The sequence below is a fragment of the Tigriopus californicus genome, chromosome 8 (assembly GCF_007210705.1).
Source record: "Tigriopus californicus strain San Diego chromosome 8, Tcal_SD_v2.1, whole genome shotgun sequence".
Taxonomy (NCBI): Eukaryota; Metazoa; Arthropoda; class Copepoda; order Harpacticoida; family Harpacticidae; genus Tigriopus; species Tigriopus californicus.
Genome location: NC_081447.1, coordinates 10,220,215 through 10,231,001, shown reverse-complemented (window position 1 = coordinate 10,231,001; position 10,787 = coordinate 10,220,215). Strand labels below are relative to the sequence as shown.

The following is a 10,787-nucleotide window of genomic DNA, read 5'->3' as shown; positions in this document are numbered from 1 at the left end:
CTCATGCTGTAATTTAAGTACTTGGATAACCAGGAATAAAACTAGGGTTTACAAATTGGAAAGCCGATGCTCTACCATTACGGTCCCGCAGCTAGCCAATGCATATACATTAATTGAGATGACAAGAAGCTCTTCTTGTGGGTTATCTTTTCCATTGTGGCAAACTTGACACAAGAAAACAAATACAGTTGGGAAGGTTGAGTGATTCGAAAACAGAACCTTGCGTAATCGAACACGTTCATCCTCAAGGTAAAGAAATACTTCTTAATAGGGCTTGTCAAGCGAACGCGTTCATGACCAACTGACGTTATTCCATGGCAATGCACTGTGTATGAATTGCATTTTGATATTTATTTCATTTTACCTGCTTGTCTAAGCAAATATCATTGTGGTATTGAGCCAATTTGATGGCGATGGTTCACCGAATTACACAAAACATGTTCATTTAGTTGGGTTTATTGACACAGCTCACTCAAAATCACTCGATTGTTGAAAATTCAATGGGCGCATGTTGCGAGTTGATTGTGATGTTTGTCTTGGTTCTCCCTCCCCAAAATGCCCTAATCAGGGTGCTGGAGCACATTTTTTTCTTTGAATTTTTTTCACTTGACAAGCCTTATTAAATAGACATCTTCGGTTATTGCCACAGACCAGAAACCACAGGCCCTATGATGCCATAAATTGTTCAGGTTTTCATAATTTCTCAAGGTCTTAAAAGAGTTATCACGTTTTGCAACATTCCTCTACTAACGCTTGAAATTAGTTGTCCGGAAAACGGATAAACAATAATTCCAATATGGTACGTGTTTTGATACACATGCGAAGAAATAAGCTATTGTGCTTATGAATTATGGTCTTCGATGATTTCGGCAAACCGCTTCACGGTTGAGTCATCACTTCCTCTAATACCACAAAACCCGCGAAAAACATCCACCCTACACGGTCATCTATTTGTTCAGATAAACGATCAGTTTGAAATGAGGTATAATGAGGCATAACAATTGTGACCTATACTAGAATATATGTATTGGAATATGAAAGGCTTGAAATAATGTGATGAATAGACCTAGCCTGAGCTCTTGAAAAGTATACGCATACGCCATCCGGGACTTGAGACTCTCGAGCTCCCCTGGCCTTGATGGGAATGACGTCTCAGTTTCTGATGAGATGCTCACAGGTTCTTGCTCCTGTTTTCTCGTACTTGATGCGTTGCATCTTGGACCAGGGCAAGTTCCCTTCTTCTCTGAAGGTAGCTCATGTTGTTCCAATTTTCAAAGGGGGAGATAAGTCACTCCCCAGTAACTACAGGCCGATTTCTCTCACTTCGAATATTGCGAAGGTGTTTGAGAAGATCATGAAGTTCACACTTGTTGAATTTCTTGCTATCCCTGAAGTCCCTCCTCCTAGCTAGCATGGGTTCCGAGCACATTTTAGCACTGTTACCCAACTGATTGAACATAAACAACAAATTATTGAGGAACTAGAGGACCACGAGTCGGCCGATGTAGTCCATCTTGACAAGAAGATCATAGTATTTTAGTTAACAGGCTCCATGACATTGGGATCCAAGGCAAGGTTCTCAATAGGTTAAGAAGTTTCATTAGTGGTAGGAAACAATTAATTAAGGTCGATGGATCCCTTAGAGACATGCATAATGCCAAGTCGGTTGTTCCTTAGGGATCTATTTTAGGTCCTCTTCTTTTCATGATTTTTATTGCTCCACTTCAGAAGCTCAGTAGTAAAGTCAGTATGTATATCTTGCGATGCTGATGATTCAAAATCAGTTTGTGGCATAGGAATGGCTAAGATTCCAATGGTCTGGTAGAGGTCCTAGATATAATCTGCTCTTGGGTTGGCGAGAGTAACTTGGCAAAAAAGAGCGTAGCAAAGGGGGCTAATAACGTCGTTTTGCCATTGGTTCAACTTTTTTGCATTTCCTATTTTTTTGCATTTTTTCCAACTTAAAACGTCATTTCAGCCAAAAAGGCAACGGTTTTTTTTTAGGTCCAATCATAATATTTTTAGCTCTTTGAGGCTGAGAGATCGAGGTTATGGTTTTGGGTTGGCTGTGGCTTTGACGAAGGAGGCCAAATTGGGTCGAATCCAAACAAGCTTGGCAGGCGCCTTGACCAAGATGAGTGACATGATGAGGTTTCAGCTTCACTGGCGTCTGTAACATCTCTACAAGATTGTTTCATGCCGACTATTTGGACTCTTTGATAGAAAGAACTCTCTTTTGAGGTCAAATGTGAGACTGATGTAAGCCTTTGTTCTTGGTTCGATTTATTAGCGGTCCAGATCGGTCGAAAATGATGGGCTATGAATATGCAATCATAGAAAGTTCTATTTCAGTATTGAAACTGGCTGATTTAAAAGGAAGCAAAAGGTAGTTAGTGCAGGAGAGGGAATCACTTTCTTGATCATCGTGGCGGCTGGTAGTATCAGCTGGAGCGACATTTCAATTGGTCTTGATTTTAGATTTGTGTGTCTTCTTGAACTTTAAAAAGAAGTAGAGCTATGCATCGGGTCCGAGAGGTTCTCCAGATCTGAACCAAGCTGCGTTTTTATAATTGTCACCCGAACTAAGATTTTCGCCCAATCCGATCCCAATTTGAAAAATAGTCGCACAACTCGAACCGAATCCGAATCCGAATCTGATGTTTTGCTCGATCCGATTTTAACTCGACAAAGTTCGTCCAATCCGAATCAAATTCGAAAATTTCCAACTAGATTAACTTCAATATGAAAATAGTCATTCAGCCAAATAAAAAATAACCGGCCTTTTATTTGGTAGAGGCTAAGTCACAAAGCGCCCTCTAAAATGCAGAACGGCAACCATATTTCGTGTAGAGCAAGAGGTCTATAACATGAGAAATAGATTGCAAGGTCTTTAGGATTACGATTTGGAGAAGTGGGCGGCTGTTGACTCTTAAGACTAAAAGCGTCGCGATCAATCAGTAAGTACCGTCGAGTATGAAATCGACTTCGTTAGAAGGGCACATATTTTGTTGAAACTCTAGAATTTGCTTGATACATGTAGTGTATTCTAAAATCACAAAAGAGAAAGATCTCGACACTGCCATGGTTCCGAGCTTTAACAGGTTTTCCAAGGAGCGTACGCGGATAGAAGGGTTTGGTGAAGGACCTCGGGAACTCCTATACTCATATTTTATAGGATTACAGTTAAATGACATCAGATATAACATGAACCACTCCATTTGTAGCTGGAATATCGGCCTCCAAAACGGTGGCCACAGCTCGTTGTCCATCTGCGTAACTGGCAATTTTCACTTTACCCCCACGGAACAATTGGGTTTGAATCTGTGCTCCTCCGGCAGTCACAACCTCGTCCCAATGAATGCCTTTCGAATACAAGGTATCGGGGAGGACGTGCCTCAGTAGGACTTTGGTTAAATCAGTCTTGCTTTGGAGAAGTCCCTCAAGCGTTCCTCTCGGGATCTTGGCAAATGCATCGTCGGTGGGTGCAAAAACGGTGAATGGACCGTCCCCAGACAAGGTGTCCACCAATCCAGCCGCAGTCACGGCTGTCAAAAGGGTACCAAATCGCCCATCCTTGGTTAGAATGCCGGGGATGGAGTCGTCAGTCAAGGGGAAAATCACGTCCGACACAACATGAATGATCCCGTTGTCAGCGATGATATCGGTGTTAATGATCCTTTTGCCATTGACGGTGAAAAATCCGTCGTAGTACTGGCTATCCAAGAACAAATTGAAACGAAGAGGCGACCCTTGGACGGAATTGGCTGTGAGCTCATCGGAAAGCTGACCAGACATCACTTTGCCTTGAACCACATGGTAGAGAAGAACAGACTTCAGAAGTTCCGTATCTTGTCCTAACTTGTCCAATATGTCTTTGGGCACTCGCTCAAAGGCTTCGTTGGTGGGAGCAAAGACAGTAAACGGACCACCATTGGACAAGGTATCTGCCAATCCAGCCTTGACAACCAAATCGACCAAAGTTGTGAACCCACTTTGTGAAGCCAATTCCGCTATATTGGCGCAATGTCCCAACTATTGAGGCAAAGAACCCACTGATAACAAGCTTGAAAACACCATCATTTTTTTTCTTCTTACCTGTGTAAGACTTAAAAGTCCAAGAATGGCGATCTTCAAAGCCATGCTGCTTTGGAATGTGTGGTTGAATCGAAAGACGGAATAGATGGCTACTCTTCTTTTCAAGCTCCCTTTGTTACTGAATTTGAAAAGTCTTCTAGAATCGACATACGTACAACCAACGAGCCCTCGGTTGTTATAAAGTACTTGGGTTATCTAAGGGCAAGATTTTTCTCCCCCTATGGATTGGAGGGTACGCCATTGTTATGTAACAACCAGTTTCAACGGCCCATCCATAGGGCACAGGGCTCTTCCTGGTGATGTGTTTGTAGGATGTATTTTACTTCGACCAACCAGGCTGCAAATTCAGGTCGAGGAGTCCAAATCTTTTGGTTACATATCTTCGAGTTGAACTGACGTACGACTGGCGTTTGGTCAGTCAGTCCTCGAATGCCGGATGGATGTTTTGTGAAGCTACGAGCTCGTCGAATGTAGAACAATGGCAATGACGAAATGAGGCCAGTATTTGTACTCTAGGATGTGTGCCATGATTCAACCCCTGGCACCATAAATTACTAGTTGTAATTCTGATTGCTTCTATTTACAACTCCTTAGTGATTCACTTCCCGTTTTGTGCTACAAGATAATTGTTTGCATGTCATATACTGCATAATTTGACGCTTCCTTGAACATGCAGCAATCCAATATTGTCCGCTTGCTTGCCTCTACATGTGTGTGCAATGCCTATCCAACGATCCCTTTAGTGAACAATCCAATGGCCAGAATAAAGAAGAATAAGCTGTTTGTAGCAGGAATTAGTTAATAAAAGTCTTTATAAGGCTTTTCTGATGAAATGGAAATACTTAAGAATGCATTTAGTTTAGATCACAGTGTCGATAGCATGGCAGACTCCATTGGAGGCAATGAGGTCAGCATCAATAACTCGGGCATAGGTGGTCTTGCCATCAACGTTGGATGAGACCTTGACGACACCGGCATGGTGCTTGCTGACGGTGAGCTGATCTCCGCCCACACTGGTGACATGATCGTTGAAGATGCCGTTAGCGAAGATGGTCTTGGGGACAACGTGTCGGAGTAGGATCTTGGAGAGGGCGGGCTTATCCTGCAAGAGTCCCTCAACGGTACCAGCGGGCAACTTCTCGAAAGCCTCGTTGGTGGGACAGAAGACGGTGAAGGGTCCCTCGCCGGAGAGAGTGGAAGCCAAATCAGCGGCTTGAACGGCAGCCAAAAGAGTGCTGAATCGAGAGTCGCCTTGAAGGACCTCGGGCAGGCTCTTGTCAGCAAAGGTGGCCAAAACGTTGTCAATGACATGAATGACTCCATTATCGGCGGGGACATCGGTCTTGACGATGCGAACTCCGTTCACGGTGAAGAACGAGTGTCTGGTTCCAGCTTGATAGTTGTTGAATCTCAACTGAGTTCCCTCGACGGAGTCAGCGACCAACTCATCGGAAAGATCAGCCGAGCCCACGGATCCGGAGACCAAGTGATACTTCAACACACGAGCCAAAAGCTCGGGATTAGCACCCAAAGCATCCAAAGTCTCGGGGCTAAGCTTGGCAAAGGCTTCGTTGGTGGGGGCAAAGACGGTGAAGGGTCCTCCATTGGAAAGGGTATCAGCCAGACCGGCAGCTGTTACCAATTCAACCAACTTGGTGAAGCCGGCTCCGGAAGCCACCTCGGCGAGATTGGCCGAGAGAGCAACCTGGAAAGTGACAAGAGTATGGGATTGAAATCTGGGATTGTTCCGGGGATAAGTCTGATGGGTTTGGTATGCGATGAAATGCTCTTCTATACTTACTTGAGCCATGGCTCCAACGAAAGCCACCAGAAAAATCGACTTCATGATGAAGAAGTTAAAGTGTGTTTTGAGAGATGTTGTTAGCGATGCGAGAAGATGTGGAGTGAGGTTTAGAAATTCGAGCGAGCCTTTTATAGGCACTCCAACCAACCTCCTCCAACGATTTTTTTTCTTCTTTTTTCAATGCAGGCTTCATCGAATGGATTGGGTTGTATAAGGGTCATGTGTAGGGTACTTTTACGCAAGGTACAACGTTCCGTATAGTACATGGACTACATGTATCCTACAATACCTTCAATTTGCTGCCATCCCAGGTGTCCACCAGATCATACCAGTATCATCAGAGTGCGCCAAGACCCAAACACAGCAGCTCCTTCCTCACAATACCATGCAAGTCTGGGCCGGCCGGAGAGCAGGGCCATCATTCCACTTGGATACAAGACAACTACAATGTGAACCAAAAGCAGGGATGCACGTCTGTTACTATAGCTAAAGAAACTTTCCGGAGGTTTCTATACCAAGCCAATGTGGCATCATCCCTTGTCTTGTGTTTGTTTTCCCTCGCCATTTCCCACCAACTGGTATCCACCGGAAATTTGATACACACTGTTTTAGAAAGAAGCATGCATTTCAAGATGGTTGCGATTCAACGAAGTAAATCATGTCATCAAAATTCAAATACTGGAAATAACCACCGATTGTGGTAACTATTAAAGACTTCACAGTTATGGTGTACGTAGATTTTGCAAGGAATATCAATCAAAAAAATTTGAAACAAAAACAAAAAGTTCGATAACTGCTACGAACTTTTTCAAAATGGATGCATTATATTCTCGATTAAAAACTTGAAAATAATTTGAAAAACCACCTGCCTATAAGACAAGCAGTTTCGTGACCGATCTTTCGTCTTGTGCTGCTCAATGACAAATCGGGAGCTTTCAGGTTGAACCACTACACCTTGCATGGCCTCTCATTTATGCAACCGTTGAACTTGCACAACTTAGCGATATTTACCATCGCTTCTTTAGGCTCGAACCATTCTCGACTCTATAAAGTACATACAAATGTTTCACACAAGTGTCCCAAGTGTGCATGCAAAGGGTTCATATTGGTTGGGATAGCGATACGAGAATGTCAATCAAATCTCATGTTATTCAAAACGAGTCCAACAACTTCCGTTCCTTTGTAAGTTGCATCGTATCAACGTACACACATGAATGGTTGTGTTACCAACCTGTGGATTTATTTGTCCTCGAACTGGTCTCTAGATGCATGGATGGTGCACCATTCAATTGCATTTCTTTTGACCCTGGAGCGAATTCGTTGGCAGTGTTTATAAGGCCAATAACAATAATTTGCAACCTGGATGATTGGAACCAGATTGTCCAACATCTAAGACAACAACAACAACATCCAACCAACCAACCAACCACTACAAAAGGTTGCTCAAGGAATCTAAAATCAAAACACCAAGTCAAGTGGGACCAATCGAAATCCAAATGGCGCTCAAATCACCGAGACAATGCAAAGCATAGTCTTGACCGAATAGCGACCTCCATTTCTTCCAGCTAATATGGAACATCCGGTGCTCCTGCTTGGGCTTGGGCAATGTTGTAAATCATTTGCAATTTTTTGATCGTGGAAAGCAGGACGATGAGTAAGGACCTCTTTTTCTTCTTCTTCTTCTTCTTTTTCATCATCAGTCAGTGCAAGAACAGGCAGGGCCATAATGGACCTTCAACCTCAAGTCAGAAAAAAGTCTTTCAAGGGTCGACGACGTGGTGTTACCCTCTTTCCAGACTCGGGAACCACGTCAAGTTTGTGTTGTACTTCGAGCTGTTGTTATTGTTGTTGGCGTTGTGGCAGCAGTTCTCGGGCCTCCAGGTGTACTGCTCGTTGTCGTTGTGAACGTACGTATTGGACCAGAGAGAAAAGGTAATTCGAGTCCCACCACCTCGACGATGAACAAGAAAAGAAATCGGTGAGTCTGAAGGAGCAGCCTCTTTACCCCCTCAGTCGGCTTTTGATTGCTTAGAATGTCGGAACACCGACGACCACTTTGTTCCACTTTCCGCCATTCCTTATAATTAGACGCTTATTGAAAGCCTCTTTTGATTTTCTAAGACAAAAGAACCGAATAGTGTCTAGTTGAACCATTCGGTTGGAATACCGCATCTCAGATCATTTGACATCGGCCTACTTCAAATATAGGTATGGTCATATTCTAGATCATTTTAGCACTATCACCTACCCATCATATATTTACTAATCAATGAATACACCCAAATTCTTATCCGAAATGAGGATAACCAAATTGTGTGAAAGTCTGCCTTGAAAAAGGGGGTGCTTTGGAGGTTGAGACTCCTCTCAGTGAAATTCTTGAGAACGGGAGCTTTACATGCAGTAACATATCAAATCTTTGAATCAACGACCAAGAACAAACTATCCCGAAAGCTATCACACTACAAAAAAATGAAGTTCCTTTTTTAACCGAAACAAAACTGTACTTACAAGAAAGTATAAGAATCTAAGTAAGGGCTGCTTTACACTACGATGGAAACCCATGATTAAATCCGGTTAGGGGATTGAAGTAGGACTAGTGCTGGGGCGAGTCCAGACTCGAGTCTTTTACTTGATTGTGGAGAAATTGCCCGGACTCGAGTCCTTTCTAAAAGACTCAAGTAGTCCGGATTTGTGACGGAGAAATGTCATTCCTTGGTTTAAATTTTGTAATATGAGTCTTTTTGTTCGACTTGAGTACAGTGAAAGACTCGAGTCCTCTGCCGGACTCGCCCCAGCACTAGTCCCACTTCAATCCTGAAACAGTACTCAATCCTGATGTTCCATCGTAAAGTGTAGAGCCGCCCTAAAAGTTTTGATGATCAATAGGGTCCGTCTAGAGAGTAGACAACAGGATTGTTTTGTTCAAATTCTCCTCTTTGTTAAGAGATGGTATTTGCAAGCAAATCCGACAATTTTCATTGGAATCATCCAAAGTCACCCATATTTCATTGGAATTTCTGCACGGTGGGCAGTCTGTTACAACTTTTGGAAACATAATCTTGGTCCAGGAGGCATGCACCCTCGATCATAAGCATTACGTTTGAATGACTTTACAGATGGAATCTCCACTAAGGAAAGGCAAAAAAAAATGTCCCAGGTCAAGGAACCGATTCGACAGTACCCATAAACATGATTTGGTCTAAAAATACTAAAGCATGTTTCAAACTCGTCAAAACTCTCGGTGCTCTTATAGCAGGAATGCTAATAGTTCCGTAAGCTCTTTATTTTTGTCAGCATGCAACTGTAGGGTAGTTTGAAAGTGACGTTTTTTCGTCCAATCAAGAGGGGAGTGGCATAATTGTCTCGACAAAAGACTTCAAGTCTGCCACGAGCTTTTAAGCCTGGAAGTACGTAGAGACGGTAGAAATTGGGAAATGCCCAGACTCTTTTGTTCCACCGGTCTTTGCCCAAAGTCATAAGAATTTACAAATGGCTTGGTCCCTTTTTAACAATGCCCATCAATCAAGGTATCTTTAGAAGTACAGTGTTGAAGAGGTATCGGAGAGCCGAGGAAATGCACTTTTCCCTACCAGATAATCCATCCTTTTTAGCCATCATCAAACCTCTCTTCATACTTTTATCCGTTTGACTCGGTTGTTTTATTTTCTCTTTTTCTCAATTGTTATTAACTTTTGTGGGAAGAGCAAAATAATAAGAGAGTCAAAACATAACGAAATTGCTTTGGATACCAACCAACTTTATTGACTACCATTTTCTAAATGCATTTGGCTTCACGTGCTCTCATCATCCTTGCGGATCAATTTTTATCATCATTATCTCAACTGACGAGTGCTGTTTGTTCTCTTGTAGATATTAACACAATGAACGACAAATCCGGAACATTTGCGAGGAACAAGCGGTTCGAACCCAAAAAAGAGGTAACGTTCAATCAAACCATGGTTCCAGTTTCTGCAAGAGTGTTAACCATTTCGAATGAAAATCATTTTATGATGCAAACAAACGAACATCGAGTTTGTAATCGGATTTATTGACTTTTGTCCAGGGGATTAACACTTCAGTACGCGTTGGTAAGCAATTCAATGCGATGGAACAAAGAAAATACTGTACATGAAAAATTGAATGCAAAATAAGTCATGAAGACAGTTCGTTGGTGAGACTAGTTAGGTGCAGATTTGGCAAAAGCTTTGGTTGGAGAGATTGCAGCACGTTTCGTTTGGGCCACAAGGTATTCAAAGGATAAACAAAGAATGACTTGGGTGGATTCGGTGATCAAAAACTTGTAATTTATGCAATATTCCTACTCAAAAGCTTTAATTGAAAGAGAAATTGGTCACTTGCTAATGAAGATTGGAATGCCGATTATTTAAGCTTGACTAGAGCCACTAAGTTTAAATGAAAGGATTCCTTGACTTTAACTTTTATGCGATTTTCGTGCAATTGCTTGTTGGCTCTTTCGTCACAACTTGAACAGAAACGGTACTAGCAAGGAAATAACTAAAACAAACATGGTTTACTTTCCCTTCACCGATTAGAATTTAAGAAATAACTAACTAAATACATGTTGTGCCAGTGAACTTAGCCTCCTGTCATCGCCGTTTTGTACGGACCCGAATAAAATCCCTAATTTCTTGAACCATAAAACTCGAAGAAAACATTACTGCGACTGGTTTATCCACATCATGGGATCATGTTTCCTGTGAGCCTTGTGTAATTTGTTGCTTTTCCAAGTACAGCCGGAAACACGGACCTTTGTGGGGAAAAGTTTGATAATTAACCTCCCTGAAATCAACGAAATCATGCAACAACACTGATCGTGCGAGACAGTTGATAGAAACTAAAATTTTCAGCACAACAGGGTCGGTTTTGG

At 42.4% G+C, this 10,787-nt stretch overlaps 2 protein-coding genes across 4 annotated transcripts in view; one reads left to right on the top strand and one right to left on the bottom strand.

Annotated features, from left to right (window-relative positions):
* Positions 1-2,765: 2,765 nt before the first annotated feature.
* On the bottom strand, positions 2,766-6,056 carry LOC131884879 (periostin-like). The gene is given in 5 exon segments (XM_059232774.1): positions 2,766-4,032; positions 4,096-4,290; positions 4,429-4,432; positions 4,938-5,800; positions 5,897-6,056. Coding segments are annotated over 5 exon segments (1,956 nt in total). The 5' UTR covers positions 5,942-6,056; the 3' UTR covers positions 2,766-3,183.
* A 958-nt stretch (positions 6,057-7,014) lies between these two features.
* Positions 7,015-10,787, top strand: part of LOC131885713 (guanylyl cyclase-activating protein 2-like) — a 9,085-nt gene continuing 5,312 nt past the window's right edge. The window contains exons 1-3 of one of the 3 annotated variants that reach the window (XM_059233842.1): positions 7,015-7,553; positions 7,696-8,107; positions 9,770-9,837. In XM_059233842.1, coding sequence (XP_059089825.1) covers positions 9,781-9,837 — 57 coding nt within the window. In that variant the 5' untranslated portion in view covers positions 7,015-7,553; positions 7,696-8,107; positions 9,770-9,780. Of the gene's footprint in view, positions 8,108-9,769; positions 9,838-10,787 lie in introns of all 3 variants that reach the window. The other 2 variants (XM_059233841.1, XM_059233840.1) reach the window with 2 other exon arrangements.